Genomic DNA, 17,450 nt, shown 5'->3' with positions numbered 1-17,450 from the left:
CTTGCATTTTTCACAGAACTTTATATGGACTTTACATGTCCAATTGAACTGCTGTATGCTTTGTCTTCCTAAACTTTGCCCAGGTTGCTGCACTGAAGTGGCTTGCTGCTTCTGTTCAGGAAAGTGGGTGCATCTTACTCTTTCAGTCTTCTAGTCTATCATGGTCATCTTCATTTAGTGTTCATCTTTTTAATCTGCATTACACGGTCAAAGCTTGTGGTAGCTTGTACAAAATACTCTGTTTACCAGAGGCACAAAATGGCATATTCTCATGAACTACCTGTTATGGTTAGGATTTATTAATAAATTAATAAGGCAAATATTATAGTAATAAAAATATTAATAGCTTATTATTAATATGAAAAATTGCCCAACACTTATTAATACAGTTTTGTGTACAGCTGGAATATATAGTGGGAATGTACAATATTTAGGCAATATTTAACAATTTTAAAGCAAACAAGAAAAATAACTGGGAAAGAGAATCCCTGGCACAATATGGTGCTTGACCACTGGGGGAGACTCAATGAGAACCATTAAACAAAGGAGGCAATAAACAACTCACTGAGTTCCACCCAAGTGGGGGGGTGGGGGTGCTGCTGCTGTATGCTGGCTGGTAAGTCTTTGGTCAATGGCTGCTCTGGCTTCAGCACGATGGCAGGCAGCCCTTCAAGCTTCTTCCCAAGATCTGCAGATTGTCCTGGGGTTCTGCAAAGTAGGAGCTTATACTGATAGCAGCTTATCACTGCAAGGGGGTGGTTCCTGGGGTCTTGGCTCACGCAGGATTTGTCCCTCTGCCTGGCAAGACACTTCTCTCTGCTCCTGGGCTTTTTGATGTGTTATTGTGAAGGGCGCTTGTGTCTTTCTGGGTAAACTGAGGCACAGTGCAGATTCCAAATGCAAGGCAAGCGAGGCGTGGCTTCTGGAGCTTGCAGGGAATGGCTCGTGGCTTCTTTCCTGAATCTTGGACAAGGCAAGGCAAGATACAATCTGGCCTGTGTTTATCACTTGTGCAAGATTCAGTTTGGGCCAATGGGGCGAGTGAAGCCAGCAAACAGTTAACCAGTAAAATGAGATTTTGCCAGCTTGTGACAATAAGAGGCAAAGACATAGGCCTAGTCTAGGGGAAGCATGGCTAGTGCACGTGTTCTGTAACCATAAAGGGAGAATATGTCCCTTTGTTTACCAAACTTACTGGTACTTCTTTTGTCCTTTTCCTGCGTTTCCCTGGACTCCTGCAGGAGGGAGGGGAAGAGGGGAGACCATGTATGGATATACCAGGACCTGTATGGGTTTGTGCTGGTCCCATTTGGCCCTACCACCACACAGCCCCAACATAATAAGCTAGATATTTTAAATAGACTGTTACAAAAATCTACAGTAGCAATAGCTTCTGGCATGGAAAGGCTTTGTCAGTTTATATATCAAGATCAAGGAGAAGGCTGCAAAGTCAAAGTGAAAATCTAAAAGCAATCAAATACTTTGAAAACAAAATCATGGCTTAATAATACAATAAAGTAATGTAAAGTATGTAACTAAAGAGCATTATTACACCTGTTTAGGATTTTGAGTTCCAGATTTCATCTGTGGTATGCAATATATAGAAAAGGAACATAGTAGAAGCTTTTTTATTCAAACCATATAATTCCTGAATTCTGTTCTAGAAAAGTCAGCAATTACTTAATTTTTAGGAAGTTACTAATGAAGTGCTTAACAAAAGTTCCTCAGTTGTTTGAATGCATCGCATTTCAGGCACATTTAATCATGGCATACCAGTGATGTATTTTCTTCTCTCCCTGGATCTAGAAGGACTGGAAAATGAATGATCATTACAAATAGAGTGTTTGGAATTTCTTTTACCAGAATACTGGATGCTTACCACATTGTTGGTCACCGAGCGTTGGCGGCAGAGTCTTGCTTCTTAAATCCAGTTGATGAAAGAGAAAATTATGTCTGCATTTTCCAGATCTTCTTGAATATTCAGGCGTGAATGTCTATAAAAAGGCTGCAGAAAAAGATGTAGTCTCTGGATTATTTTATTGTCTTGGACTTTGTGTGGATGGGTTGCAACATAATATCATTAAGCACATCCATAATTTCAAGAGTCTTTTTTAATCCTTGTTACAGTTAAGTATTGCTTACTTATAAAGGACAGGCTGATAAATAGAATCTCTTAAATGAGAATTACTAGCATTGAAGTAATTACCAGGGTATTTCCATGGTAGGATTTAGTAATACAGGGTTGGTGTTCGGTCACCCCAAAGGCACTGCAGGCATGACTTCCAAGCCAAGATGTTACCAAGTGAAGACCTTTATTATGTTATACAGTAAGGTTATATACTCTTTTAGAAAGAGTGTGTGTCACATCTTAATTGGTTATTTTCTACTGGCATGTGTAAATAAGGCATACAATAGGCTAAAATAACAAAACTACTTCTCATTGCATCCAAACAAATTCTTCCAAGTCTTTCTCTTCAGTTATGAGATGTTTACATTCTTTTCTAAGTCAAAGATTAAACATAACCTTCTCTAACTCAAGCAAGGACAAATCTTCCCCTATATTTCCCCCTTTCTTTCTCTCAGTTACTGCTAAGGTGTACATTCCTAACTCAAGGACAAAACATAGCTGTTCTAAAGCTATCCATAAAGAACCCTTCTCCTACAGTAGGAGGCTTGGTAACTAACAACACGTTGAAGAAATGTGAAGCAGAATTAGTGATTTTATAGCACAAGCAATGAAAAGTTTAATCAAGGCATGGAATCATTAAACTAAGTTGTGATCAGCAAAAACAGGGAAGACCAAGGACCTTTTTTCACAGTTGCAGAGGAAAATTGAAGGTAATGTTACAGGAGCTCTGTATTGGGAAAACAAACAACAGGATCAGACCTATTGCAGAACTGCTAAGTTGCAACTGTAAATTTCAGCGTTGAGTCAGAGGAGCAGTTTTTTTGTATTCAGCAGCTCTGCTGGGTTGGTGACCTAATTGTCATTGTGAATAGTGAGCAGATGGGTTGATCAAAGCTATTGAGGTATCTGGAAAAAAGAAAAAAGTTTAAAAAAAGTTTGGAGTATATTCACAGTACGTTGACAGATATTAGATAAGTAATTGCACAATAGCTTTTAGAAACCTGCATAAACTACAAACACATTTGGGGGCTGCATAATGTTTAAGTAATACTAAAAGCATGTGCATATGTGTACCTAGCTTACTGGTAAATGTGCTTGGATATTGCTTGTGTTGTTGTATGACATTGATTGTCATGAATCCTACAGCTTTGAGATTTTTACTCTTATGCCTTCAGTAAATTGCCCCCCATATTAATAAGAAAGCTACTACTAATATATAAACAACATTTTAAGGCCTCAAAATTTAATGGTCTTAAAAACATGTAGAAAGGTTTTGTGGTACTATGTAGACAGTTATTACTGATATCATTTCAGTTAGTATCTCTGAAATGTTTAAGCTTTTACAAAATTGAGCATTTTTGATTAAATGCATAATTAAAGAATCTTTCCCTAAAAATGTGGGTGGAAAAGAGGACCTAAGACTAGTATCATAAATATATTTTATTTAAACAAATGATTCTAATCTGAATGTTCTAATACAAATTAACAAGATAAAACACTATTTTGTACACAGAGAAATGCAAGCTTCTCCCAGACCCAGATCCTGATGTTGAAACTTACAGTGGTAGAGTACTAGAAATCAAATCTGTTTCTGATATTTTACTTCTCATTCAATTTTTTTTTGTTTGTTTGTTTTGTTTTTAAATACATGATTACATATGCTCATTGCACAGTGCTGAGCTGCTGGACTACCTCACTTAAGAAGATTTTAAGATAAATTTCATATTAGTTTTGATGCATATAATTCAAACTGGTACAAAGAATTTAAACAAAAATTGATGATAAGATGTACTCTTTGGACTTTGGCCATACATTGCTTGCATGCTGTCACCGGGGAAATGTGTTTTTTCTGCTTATGTTCTGCTTCCTTAGGACAAAAACATTTTTAAAACCTCCAAAAAGAAGAGCAGTAAGTGACTGGAGAGACATTTTAATTTTCTTCAAAAAAGAATATTAAAAAAAACCCCGAACAATAAAAGTGGACATGGCTTGAAGCCCACAATTAAAGCTCAAAAAATTCCACATGCTTATTTTTGTTTTCAGTTACTAAAAATGCATTTTATGATGGAAGGGATCTAAGCTTGTACACCAATGTGATATTCTGTATACTCTGGTCTTTGAGAGCATTAGACAACATTTTTTCTTGACTAAAAATTTCTTTCAGTATTTGTTAGTTGAGGTATACATCAATATGTATTTCTTATGACTTTTTTGATGTTTCAGGAGAAATTATTGTTACTTCTTGCACTGTTCTTATACTAAAAATAGTGCACATTACTTGAATCTATTATTTTTAAATTACCAAGAGTTGATCACACACTTTCTAAAATTTCTGCAAGAATTTAATAGGTTGTAGTGATAAGCATTCCTTTACACTCTCTTCCTGCTATGAGTATTTAAGGACAACATATCTGAAATGCATTTTCGAGACTTCAGTCATTTGTAGGGGGGTCAAGAGCCTCCTGCTTAGTTTCAGTTCACTTACACTTCAGGCTGTCTTCAGCAACATACATGGCTGTATATGCTTTATGTGCTGTGTGTGAGCAGGTGCTTTTTGTTCTGAGGCTGCTGGGTTTGAAGACGTGCTGCTGATTTTTATAACGGTATTAATTGTAATGACTTTTTTTCTTTACTAAATGCATCAGCCATTATCTAGTTTTTTTTCTGCTTTCCTTGTGTAAGCATGCATTCCAGGCATGGTCCTAGCTTCATCTTTCCTTTTATGCCTCTTCAGGGTTTTTGGTGCATCACATAAACCTTGAATGAAACGTGGGATAAACTCTGCAGAAGTGCAGCCAGGCTGTATACTTAAATGTTAACAAATTGGGCCCTTGGTTTGTAGTACAGTTTGCTTGAGCTCATATACAGTTAGTGGCTTTTATATTTTACTCCACTCATCACTGTACAAAGAGCATCTGTTTCATGTTTTTGTTATCAATGTTTATTATTTAACGCAAGTTTTGTAGTCTTTTTTTAAGATGTAGTAAATAAACCTTTTGTTGAGGTATCTGGGGACTGATAATGAATAGTTGTGCATTTTTGTGATGTTACTGAAATGATACTGTGTTTTCCTTATTAAAGATGCAATAATAATTCTCTTTTAATAATTAAACTAATTCAGTAAGCGCAAGATGGAGGCGCTTTCCTACAGATTATGCTTCCACCTCAGAAGACGAATTTGGATCAAACCGTAATTCCCCTAAACATACCCGTCTACGTACCTCTCCAGCCCTGAAAACCACACGACTGCAGAGCACTGGGACAACAACTCTAAGTAGCAATACATTCAAGCACAGAATAAAAGAACAGGAAGACTACATTTGTGACTGGACTGCTCACCGAGAAGAAATAGCAAGGTTGGTTTCAAAGGAGATTTGTCCCCAACCAGTTATGTAGGTACCTATATAGAAGAAAGAGAGGTAATAGGTTTTCTGTATCAATCTGCTTACCATTTCCATTCAGGAACTGAATGGGTAATTCAACATTTTTCTTACAAAGAATTCTGGCAGACAGAACACTCATGTTACCAGCACATCTCTTACCAATGGAAAATGATAGTCATATCTGATTTGTGATAGCCAGATCCCAGATTGATTCCCAGATCAGATTCTGATTGCATTAGTGGGACTTGCAGATTTATACTTTGTGTGGAACTTGGTTGCTAACAATATATTTCTTGAGGCTGAAATATATTTGATTTCGTACTACTTTTACATTCATACCAAGGTAAAACTTCAGGTTAATGCATAGGTAAGGTGAGTGAAAGCCAGCCTGGCTGACCCAAACTGGCCAACAGAAGGGCTCCATACCATAAACATGCCCCCTATAAACTGGAGAGTTTAGTCATTCTCCCAATGGCTGCCATCCCTGGAGGCTCTTGCCCATCATTCTACTCCCAAGGGCAACTCTCCTGTTTGCTGTGACCATCATCACATTTTCACTGGGGCTGTGGTACTTGCAGTGCTTGAGTTCCAGGATTCATTGGGTGACAGGACAAGAAGCTAAACAAAAGCAAATGGGTACAAGTTTCTCCCGGAATGTTCTGATTGGACACGAGGAAAGTTTTTCACAATGGCAATGAAAAGCCATTGTAATAATCTCCCCAGCAAAGTGGTGGAGACCCTAACATGGGACATTTGTATAATTAAGCTGGACAGGGTGCTGGGCCATCTTGGCTAAACTCTACTTTTGCCCAGAAAGGTTGGATCCTTGAGGTCCCTTCCAACCTGATATAATATGAGTAATGGAGAGAGGAAAAAGTGGTTTTGGCCACATGAGAGACTGTTCTCATTTTAATTTTTGATCTTTCTAGATGTTACTTCATGTTAGATATTTTCTGGTTTAAATCCTGTATATTCCTCAAAAAGTAATTTCTGTTGTGAGAAGCTGTGATTAGTATAGCATTTCCTCCATTATTGCTAATAGCACTCTGCCTCAAGTGAACCAAGAAAAAAGATAGTCAGTTTGATGTTCTGGTAACCAGTTATTCCCAAATCACACAACAACCAAGCAGGGAAAAGTTCAAATACCTTGCTCTGAATAAATAAAACAATGTCAGTATATAAATGTTATTTAAAACTTAGATGGCACTGTTCAGCTTCTCAACCTTTCCACATGACTTAATTTGGAAGCCTAAACAAGAAAAGTGTTTTTATTCTAAAAATAATCTTAACACTGCAGCCTCACTGATGTGAAGCATTGTGTTTTGTACTATAGGGGGATTTGTTTCCCTTTCTTGGTAATATTTTTCAATAGTTGTTTTTCTAATGTGTCTAGAGGGAGTCTAACAGCATCTTGATAAATCATGAAATAAGAATCTTCAGAGATATATTCCTGAAACATCTCTTTCTTTCCAAGAACCAAAAAGTTAGAGATGGATATATGGAAACATACGTCTGTATGGGGAAAATCATTTGGGATAGCCACAGCCTATTACCTTCTCCTTATAAAAAGTGCTGCTGAACCTCTGCTTCATTTAAATGTCTTGGTACATTCTGCTCATCTAGGAGAACTGGCTGTAGCTTACTGTCATACTGAAACTAGTTCCAGATTTCATTCACTTGACTAGAGTTTGATCATGTAACAATTTGCTTGCCACCTCTGTTAGAGTAGACATCTGACATTTTGTGTAATTTTGAGTGCTTGGTAAGAACTCAGTTGAAGTGTCTGTGGCATGTTGAAGCATTGATGATTTCTGTGGAGAGCCAGTTCTTAGCTGATTGATACTACTGTTGATTATGGTATTTAATGACTTCTGTTTTCTGGAGAATATACTGATAATTGACATTTTCTGGTTTTTATTTTCAACTATTCATTTAATACCAAAATTTGTCCTAGAAATTCAAACATGATTATTAGCAACTTCTCTGTTTAAAAAAAAAAAAAGTGATATGGTTGTGTGAAACAAAGGAAGTAGGTGCTCTAATATCTCTACTACTTAGAATATTAGCTTAAACCTTGGAGGTTTAATGATACCTACGTATAAGAAGAAAAAAAATAAATAAACTCAAAACACATAGTAATTAGGTTAAACTATTTAATGTAATTGATTTAAACAAGCATTTGACTTGATTTCTGCTTTAGTTTTCCAGTCTTTGATTGTAGTTTGATTTCAAAAATACTGTCTTGAGTAATTTCCAAATCGTCTTACAGCCTTATCCCAATTGTATGTGTATCTATGCTGCACAAGGCTGCATTTTGTTGCAGGTTGCTGATGGTCAGCCACACAATCCAGTGTGGGAATTTGACTAGAAATTCCTCGAATTACATTTGCCTGTCCAATTTAAATTCTGCTCACTAAGAATTAAACTGTCTCTAGGTCAGTGTTGTCCATTGTTTTTGACTTGAAGACAAAGTGAAAAGGCAGAGAGAAGCTCAGCTTTAACAAACACTGGCCAGCAAAATGTGCGTCACTGTCATGGCTCTGCAGCTCCTTCCACTTCAGAGTACTTGATGCAGAATTAGCACTGTTAAATTTTGTGCCTTGAGTCCTTTCAGACCGAAGTATGAAAGGGGATGGCTTGGTGGGTCGCTCTGAATTCTGTGTCTTCTGGACTGCTTGATCCATGAGATTCAGGTTGCCGTATTTAGTAGGAGATACTTAGCCCTTGCTTTCTATTGCAGATTTTTTTTTTTTACTTCCTTCTTTTGGGAGTATCCTGGAGAAAAGTAGCACAGGCAGAGCTAGGGCAAGCCCTCTCCCTTTCCTGAGCAGAACAAAAGAACAGAGCTTTTTTATGTGGCAGATCAGAAGAAAGGAAAAGCAATATTCAGCTGACAATCCAGGTGTATTCATGTAGTGCTATCATATCCATATGTTTAGAGACATGTTTTTGGGTTTTTTCCCAAACTGGAAACCTTGTCTTGATTAAATGTGAGGATTTATGGCATTGGTCTGGAATTTCAGACCAGCGGCTTGATCTGAGTGAGCTTGCAGGGCTGCTAGATAATTAGAGGTCCTGAAGAAGTTCTTGGCAAATGGGTAAACTGAGGTACAAACTAAATGTCTTCTGGATGTTTCATATTTACTGTGCGTACCCAGGTCCTCTGTGCAGTATTTTCAGCATGTTTCCTGTGTATCTCATCTTACTGGATTTACTGCATGTTGCCTGTCTCTTCCTGGGACCCTAGAAAGAAAACAAGACTCCTCTGTCTTTTGAGATTGCCCTCTACCTTCTTCCTCTAGAAATCATGTTAGTAAAAGCTTCAGTTAAAAATTTGCTTTTACACTTCTATAAATAAACTTTCCATTTAGAAGGGCATATGTATTTTCACAGTGCAGCCGTCAGGAACTAAGAAGCTCAGAGGTTGCAGATTGTGCTCTGCTGGTTCAGAAGTATTTGTAGGGGAGAATGTAACACTCTCTTTAATATTTAGGATCAGTCAAGATCTGGCTCTCATCGCACGGGAAATCAACGATGTAGCAGGAGAGATAGATTCAGTGACTTCATCAGGCACTGCCCCCAGTACCACAGTAAGCACTGCTGCCACCACCCCTGGCTCTGCCATAGACACTAGAGAAGAGGTAGGAGATCTTCATGGAGAAATGCATAAGGTTCTTCCTTTTCTTTATTTCTTTTGCTTTTAGCATTTTGCATAGCCTTTTATAATTAATTCCCTTCAACCCATATGCATGTCCTCTACATTCTTTTTTTTTTATTTGAAGTTCCTTTACATTTCAACAAACATCCCAGAAATTATGAAGCCAGCTTGCTAAGAGAATGCATACTGTCTGTCTCTTTTTTTTCCACAAAACATAGGACAAGATAGTTACTTGTTTCTTGCTTCTCTGTAGCCTTAGATACTGTTGGATAGTATCTAAGTGCATTTAAAGATACTGATGTGTATTCAGAAATATATGTAAATGTATACATTTAATACTCCATATACCTATTAAAAATAAAAAAAGTCCCTCTTTTCACAGATGACATTAAAGGTTAATTTTCTGTACATTGAAATACGTAGGTACCATCAGTTAACAATAACTGTAGCTTTTCTTTCTTAATGACATTGTTATAGTGACATCATCAAAAAATGCCTTGAAATAAGTTTGCCTTGTGCTTTTTGTAATTCTTACTTTCTTTGACTATGTTGTGCTGTGCTGTGAATATATTGACTAACTTGTTCTAGTAACCATCACAGGTCTAACACTGGTAAACATGTTAATCTGAACTTAAATCATCACTTTCTGCCATATTACAATTCATCCTAATATGTTGTAGATGTTTACTGGATTTTTTTTCTTCATAGTATTCCTTTCAAAATGTATTCATTGATTCTTGTGTGCATAAGGTTTGATTAATACATTCATTTAGTGTGTTTAGTATAATACTGTCTTTTTCTGTTGGGAAAAAAAAGATATAAACAGTGAAATCTGTGACTTGAGTACTCAGAGAAATTGTAAGTGCACTGATAGATTTTTATATATTATATTTTTTGTCTTTAATTTGTATGGACTTATAGCTAAACTTCAAGGAAGTAAAGTGCTCCTTCTCTCAGAGACCACTAGATCACTCATTTTTGTATTACTAAGTAACTACTTTTGTTCTTTAAAAATTATTTAACTATTGTATAGCTTGTACATACTGCAGGTGGCAATATCTCCTTTAAGTAGGTTTTTGTAGCAATATGATTAATCTGGGAAAAAAAACCATAAATTTGATAATAATGCACTTTATTTCGTAGAGATATTTCATTACTCAAAAGAATAAAATGTTCAGTACCAGTTTATGGGTGCTATTGTGTCACCTACACATAATCAGAATTTCTGTGGGGTAGTCTTAATTTTGTTATCAATGTCTGGTATTTGACCCACGTTCATTTTTACAAGCCGTTGTTATATGAGAGATGCATCATTTTATGCTATACAACAGAAGAATTTTTATTTGGTAGGCTTCCTGTAAACTGTTTCAGAAGGCAAAAGTAGTAATCTGATTTTTTTGCATGTATGCAGTAGGTTTCATAAACCATTTTTCTTTTACCCTCCAGTTGGTTGACCGAGTATTTGATGAAAGTCTCAATTTTAGAAAAATCCCTCCACTAGTGCATGCCAAACCACCAGAGGGGAATGGTCGGCCTAATGGTGCTAGACCTCAGCTAACAGATGCCCTGGATCCCCCAACAATTACCCGGAGAAGGACTTGGAGCAGAGATGAGGTGTGAACACAACAGGATTCTCTGTAGTAATGTCTGTTTTAAGCTTTTACAATTTTCTGCCCACCGAAATTTCTAGACACTTTCCTTTCTTTCCTACCTGTAGCAGGTGGCATTGCTATTGGAATTTAATTTAATTTGCAAAATATAAAAGTATCCTTAGACTTATTAGAACACAAATGTGATATTATTTTTTTTCTAAGCTTGACACATTTCAATAGATATGGAATTGTTTGCATTTAATTCCCATTAAACTAATAATACTGTTTTTTTATTGAAAACTTACTGCAGGTCATGGGGGACAGTTTGCTGTTGTCCTCAGTCTTCCAGTTTTCTCGCAAGATAAGACAATCCATAGACAAAACAGCTGGTAAAATCAGGTGGGTTTTTTAAGTTGCTGTTATTTCTGAAAATGGCTGCTCTTAGCAACATTCCTGCTAGTAGATATATGTAATATTCACACAGCAAATGTATTTAGTAGCAACTTGTGTTTTAAAAAAGCAGTGTTACCCATGACTTTTATAGTGTTCAGAAACATTTGGAATTAATAATTTTTCTATTATTGCTTGTGGGTATTTCACATGGTGAATTATATACAATGTGGTTACTCTCAAAAGCTGTTCAACTTCTGTGGTGGCTTGGAAGGAAAGGCTCTGCTTTCCCTCCCCCACTGAGGAAGAAACCGCGGCTAAAACTCAGTCGGAGAAATGAGTATATTTTACAAGGAAACAGATTATATGTAACACAACAAATACAGGTATTTTACAATATATACAGGAATATACAGCAAATGAACTCAACCAGAATCCAGACCCCCCACAGAGGGGGCTTCCCCCTGTGCCCCCTTCACCCCCCTACCTCCCTTCTCCCGCAAAAGAGGTAGAAGAAGAGAAAACAGGGGAGTTAATACAGCAGAGGCCTATGCACAGGGAGTTTGTTAGTTCTTATCTCTTGGCAAGAAGCCCAGAAGCAGATCCAGCTGAAAGGGACAGCGAAGAAAGGAAGACTGAGAGAAAGTTCCAGCTGCGCTGGGACTAACCTCACCTCCCACAATTCTACCAATGAAATTCGTTTAGAATACCAAAATATTTTATAAACATTTAGCCAGTGTGCCCCTTTCTTAAAGGCACAGCGTCAAACGGTCACAACTTCATTCTGCAAGATGTATTACAAGTTGTGCAAAAGTCTGCAACTTGTTCAAGCCTAATCAGCCTCTGAGTGCATGCTTTTATTTACTTTAATAGCTGAGCTCCAAAAAGGAGCAAATAAATACAAGCAGTGGAGTACTTAAGTGTGACCATTCTTTGAAAGGCACCTGATATCTGGAAATAGAAACAAAATACTATGTTTTGAGCATAATTCTCTTAAAAAATACAGGGACATCCATAAGGAGTTCTGCTTACCAATATGTATTTCTCTTTTAAAGCTGCATCATTGGAACATGAATCTTTCTTACTGACTGACTTAATTGTGATAGGCATCTAGGATGATTGTATCAGGAAGCCTCAGAAGCAGCAGATAACTACTACTTTCATCATGCTGATTTTCTTGATGCCTGGTAGTTTCTGATCTGTAAATAGGTGGCTAGCACACTTCTACCTTATTTAACGGACAAATTTGAACTCAGTCCAATGAGTTAAAAGAAATTTATGTTCATCAATCTATTCTGAAGAAAGCAGATAACTGTAAAATCAAATCTTGGACTTTTCTGATTAATTTTCCAGGCTTAAAAGGCAGTCAGTCACACTCTAATGAATGTAATAATGATGTGATCGTGTATGATATTATAAATATAAGCATATCTATAAACATTTTCTGTAGATTTAATAAATGTGACATTGCATATTTCTATAAAAATATATTGGAAAAACTTTCATTAATAATTATTTAGCATATTCCTCAGAGCTGTGATTCAAACTTCCTTTTCCTGGTGCTCAGAATGAATTTGAATAATATGTTACTCATAATACCATGAGTACTTTGAATCAGAACAACAGCAGTATAAGGTAGCTAGAGTCTATTACAGATTTTACCTTAGCATTGTTTTGATGTATATAAGTCAAAGCAACTGGTGTGCTTCTCCTCCTTTTACAGGAGTTAAGCCAGTTAAAATTTCTGCCCAGAACAAATACAATGAGAATCAGTCAGGATTTGTCCAGCTACCTGTTGTGTGTTTTTTTTCCAGAGTACTTGAACCTGAAAGAGGAGAAATTTTTAGAGGCATCAGTAAGAATAGGCCAGTGAGTCTGTCTGTATTTTACAAGTCCTCCCTCAAATTTTCTTTCTCACCAATGTAAACCTCTCTCCCAAGAGCACAGACAGTATAGAACAACTACAGTCTGTATAAATTCCATCATAAATTCTAAAGAATTGCATCCTCCCTGCCTAGATTGAAGTGCTTTACGTGAATGTGAACACTCATCTTTCTGTAATTTTTCAATTGCAAAGGCTAGCTTTACAAAATGTTTTGCTTTGGCTAAAATACTAAGAGCATAAATATTTTCACTTATTCTTGACAAGCAGATCATCAGAAATTAAATGTGTTAAAATTTGTCATGAAAATAAACAGAGGATAAAAAGGAATACATTTTACTTTTGCTTGATCTATTTCTTCCAAGCTTCCCCACTGACATTACCTATATATTAGAAAACTGAAGTTTTTTGAGTTCCAGTGAGATTTGTCGTCATTCCTCCTTTATATCAAGAAACAGGATCAAGAGAAGCTTTTGACATTGTATTCCTCAACTACATTCTTCCCCTGCTGGCCAAACTGTTTTTCCTCAAGTCGTAGCATGCTGTTCTGCTTGAACCAGGTTCAAGTGCTTGGTTCTGTCCTTTCAGCAAATCCTCTCTATATGTGTAATTTTTTTTCAGGATAAGCTCATAGCTTGGAGATTGCTAATTTATTTTTTCTGTAATTTATTCTTTAGATCTATAATGAGTTAATTTCTTACCTGCTAGTGTACACAAACCTATGTTATACTTAAAAATTCTCCAGCATTCTTGTCACGTCTCCTATAACCCATTCTTTGCTAATGAACTATTATAACAGCTTCTCAGGAAAAAAGATGTGCAGGTTTTTGTCTTTTCTGTCTATTATATGTTATAATGAGTTTGCAGGAATTTTCAGAGATTGAGGGACAAGGTAAGTGGGTTTTGCAGTGAGAAGATCTACATGCTTTTATCAGTGTTCTACAACATGAGTGCAGTATTACTGGTACCTCTTCAGTTACACAAAGTGCTCAGGACAGTTCTGGTACTACTTGACGGGCTCTGCAGTTTGCTGTGCATCCTAAAAAGTGCAATGAAAGAAAAATGGAGGCTGAACACAACCAAATAACAATGTTCAGGTGGATTTGCCCCAGAAAGCAGGGAAATACAAGAGCAGACGTAAATAAGTTATTTTACCTTAAAGAGTATGGTTAGAAGGAGGAGGAGCAAAGGAGACAGAGATGAAGACCCCCCCAGGAAGTTAAAGTGTACTAAATGGAAGAATGTGAAAAGGAAGTAAGACTTCCTAAAGTAGCAGCAAAACCAAATTGGCCTGTCCACTTTGTAGCAGAAAGAATATTTTTTAAATTACTGCTTTCCTTTTTTTTGCCTCTTTTTTGTTGGTGGTGTTAATAAAATTACCTATGAAATGGAAAGGTGTCAGCTTTTAAGAAAAAAAAAGTATCTCTAAAAGGAGACCACATACACAGGGACAAGTAATTTACTATAACATGATCAAGAAGATAAATAAAAAACATGCAGTGTCACAATAACTTCTATATTTATTCTACTAGTGCTGTTTATGGCTAATTACAGCTTTATTTTCTATGTTCCTACTTATTTCCAGTGTGAGCAAATGTCTTTGAAGTACAGAAAATATAAGGTACTCCTATATACTGAATCAAAATATTTCTAGGAGTCACCTGGGTTTTTTGTGTATGATACTATAAAGGATCTAATTTAATCTATTTAGTCTATTTTTCTTTTATTTGATATTTTAACTTATCAGTGTCAGGTAAGTCCTAAATTTCCTGATGTAATTGCACTTTCTGGTACCCAGGTTTGCAGGTTTACAACTTTGCAAGCTTTTTTTATTCAATTCTGGAACATAAAAGCAATCTGATGATCAGCTTTGTCACAGGATGAGGACTACTTGAGGACATAGTGTTTAGTGTTTTCTTCACTACAGTTGTGTTTACTTCTAATTTACTTTTTCCCTTCCACAACAAGAAGTATGTATTAATGTTTGCTCTTTGTATGCTTTGTAAGTTCATACACCAAAGGTACTTGGCAGAAGTGGTTGTTTGCCTCTATGTCAGGACATTGTGTTGTGTCGCTGCCTGGGGGGGGGGGGTTGGAACTTGATGATCTTTGAGATCCCTTCCAACCCTAACAATTCTATGATTCCATGAGAGCACAACTTGCTCTAAGTGAAACATCTGACAAAACCATGTTCTGAAGCAGCAGTGAGAGAAGACTTCAAGTGAGTTAAAGCAGCTTCTGGGTGGGCTGTCTGAGGGCATCCATCTATGTAGGGATAAGACAAGGTAGATGCTTCAAAAAGCTGGACTTATATTTATGATATGACAATGAAAACAAACTATTTACTACAGCAAAGGAGGAGAAGCATAAAAAAGAGGAATCTTGCAGTAAATTTCACAAATAATAGCAGTTACTTCTTTGAACATGTAATACAAGTGACACATAGTACTAAATCATACTTACACAAGTTGCATATTGAGACTCTTTGAGGAAATGCATTTTTCTTTTTAATTTTCTGGTGGATTATTTTTCATGAGTTTAATATAAAATGCAAATGTAAACCAGCTGCATTTATTTGACATCTCTCAATGCTGGAGAAAAAAACTTCAGCTGAGTCTTTTCAACACCATTAGTAAGTATTTAGCTACAGAAGTGCCATTTTAATCTCAATAAAATGATAGTGCTGAACTGTATGCTTCCCTGAAAACTGAAACTCTATGATTGGATTCTGTCCATTTTCAGTATTTCAAATTTTACTTGTATTCAGTGCTCCCTATGCTGCTTTCTTGTATGTGTTATCTAATCATTCAGATTTGTTTATTTTTGTCTATTTTAAACACTGTTCTTGAATGTCTTTCTTTTAGAATATTATTTAAGGACAAAGACAGAAACTGGGAAGAAATCGAAAACAAGTTGCGAGCTGAAAGTGAAGTTCCTATTGTGAAAACATCAAGCATGGTATGAACAGTTTACTGTGACTGACTGAGCCTCTGACCTCATTTTTAAATAATTGGCAGAGTAATGTGTTATTTTCAATATCAACTTCAAAAGGTTTTACTTAAACACTTAGTATATTTCAAGAATAAACCTAATCTTTAATAATTATGAAGATTTACTATATTAAAAATAAACAAGAATTAGGGGAAATTTCAAATTTTCAGATAGGGAATGCAATGAAGAGGAGACAGACTATATACAGACCATCAGTGCTTCTAACAAAAGGCAACCAACATTAGTTTGAATACTAGATTGCTTTTTAATTAACTTGTTTTACAATCTAAAAACTACCTACTGATTGTTAATGCGTTCAATACCACTTATTAATGTTTGGGTAAATAGTTGCATTTTGTTATATGTGAATGAAAATAATCTGTTGACACATTGCCATAAAAGCATTCTTCATTGAAAAACAAACAGTGGGTTTTGTGTGGAAGTGAAAAATTTAGGGGAGCAGCTACCTCTAGTTGATTCATGTAGTCTTCTACCTCTTCCTGCTTAGAGCCATTTGATGATGAGTCTGCATGACAAGGTGAGGGAAGGGAGCACAGATGTTGTTTCCTGGTAGCTTCTCCTCTGTTTCTAAACACAAGAGCGTAAGGTTTGAAAAAAAAAGTATCTGCATGTGAGAGCAGGTGGAAGGTCTTAGCTACATTATCCCACTTGGAGTGTCATGCTGTTAAGAATGTCAGTTTACTGAAGCAGTTTCCTTTTCTGAGGGAAAGATGAGAGAGGAAGCTCCTTCTCACCTACCTTGTACTGGACTGCTCAGAAACAAAAGTTGAACACGTTTCCTCTGGCATTGAACTGGCTGGAACTTCCTCTGTTACATACTAAATTCATCCAGACTGATTTTCTGGAATAATTAAAAACTCTACAGGAAGAGAGGGAGGTTTTGTTGACCCTAGCAATTGGCCAGTGCAGAGGAGCTCTTAATTTCTGCGTGGGCCACAGCTGTCCAGCCTCAAGCACTGCCACCCAGGACCTGTGGGTATATGTCTGGCCGCCACTAGTGAGGGTGTGGTGGATGCTAGGAGAACAACCCAAAGTGTATTGAAAGGTTGAGGAGGGAGATTGTTCACTACTGTCTGTGTCTCTTTTCTTTTTTCTTAATGAAATATGTTTGTTTCTTTCCTAGGAAATATCATCAATCTTACAGGAGCTGAAACGAGTTGAGAAACAGCTGCAAGGTACAAATTCTTTTTCACTTTTGTGGTTGCTTACTTTACTTTTGTTTCATTATATATATTTAATTTAAAAAAAAAGGTGACTGCATTCTGTTAAAATATATTCGCAGTTGTCAGTGAAATGCTTTGGTTTGTTTGGTTTTTAATTATGATATCTTTCTATATAGATGAGAAAAGGCTCAACTTCAAATAAAATAGTACAGAGAATCCCAGAGGAAATATTTGTGAAACGC

General features: G+C 36.4%; 1 protein-coding gene across 7 annotated transcripts in view; it reads left to right on the top strand.

The window, feature by feature from the left end:
- CEP170 (centrosomal protein 170) overlaps positions 1–17,450 on the top strand; it is an 89,305-nt gene that overhangs the window by 68,460 nt on the left and 3,395 nt on the right. For 2 of the 7 annotated variants that reach the window (XM_054162317.1, XM_054162312.1), the window contains 6 exons: positions 5,250–5,484; positions 9,005–9,182; positions 10,616–10,783; positions 11,072–11,160; positions 15,898–15,991; positions 17,169–17,220. In XM_054162317.1, the coding sequence (XP_054018292.1) occupies positions 5,250–5,484; positions 9,005–9,182; positions 10,616–10,783; positions 11,072–11,160; positions 15,898–15,991; positions 17,169–17,220 (816 nt within the window). The remainder of the gene's footprint in view (positions 1–5,249; positions 5,485–9,004; positions 9,183–10,615; positions 10,784–11,071; positions 11,161–15,897; positions 15,992–17,168; positions 17,221–17,450) is intronic. The other 5 variants (XM_054162316.1, XM_054162314.1, XM_054162313.1 and 2 more) reach the window with 5 other exon arrangements.

The sequence above is a fragment of the Dryobates pubescens genome, chromosome 6 (genome assembly GCF_014839835.1).
Source record: "Dryobates pubescens isolate bDryPub1 chromosome 6, bDryPub1.pri, whole genome shotgun sequence".
NCBI classification, from domain to species: Eukaryota; Metazoa; Chordata; class Aves; order Piciformes; family Picidae; genus Dryobates; species Dryobates pubescens.
This window is presented reverse-complemented; position numbering and strand designations above follow the sequence as displayed.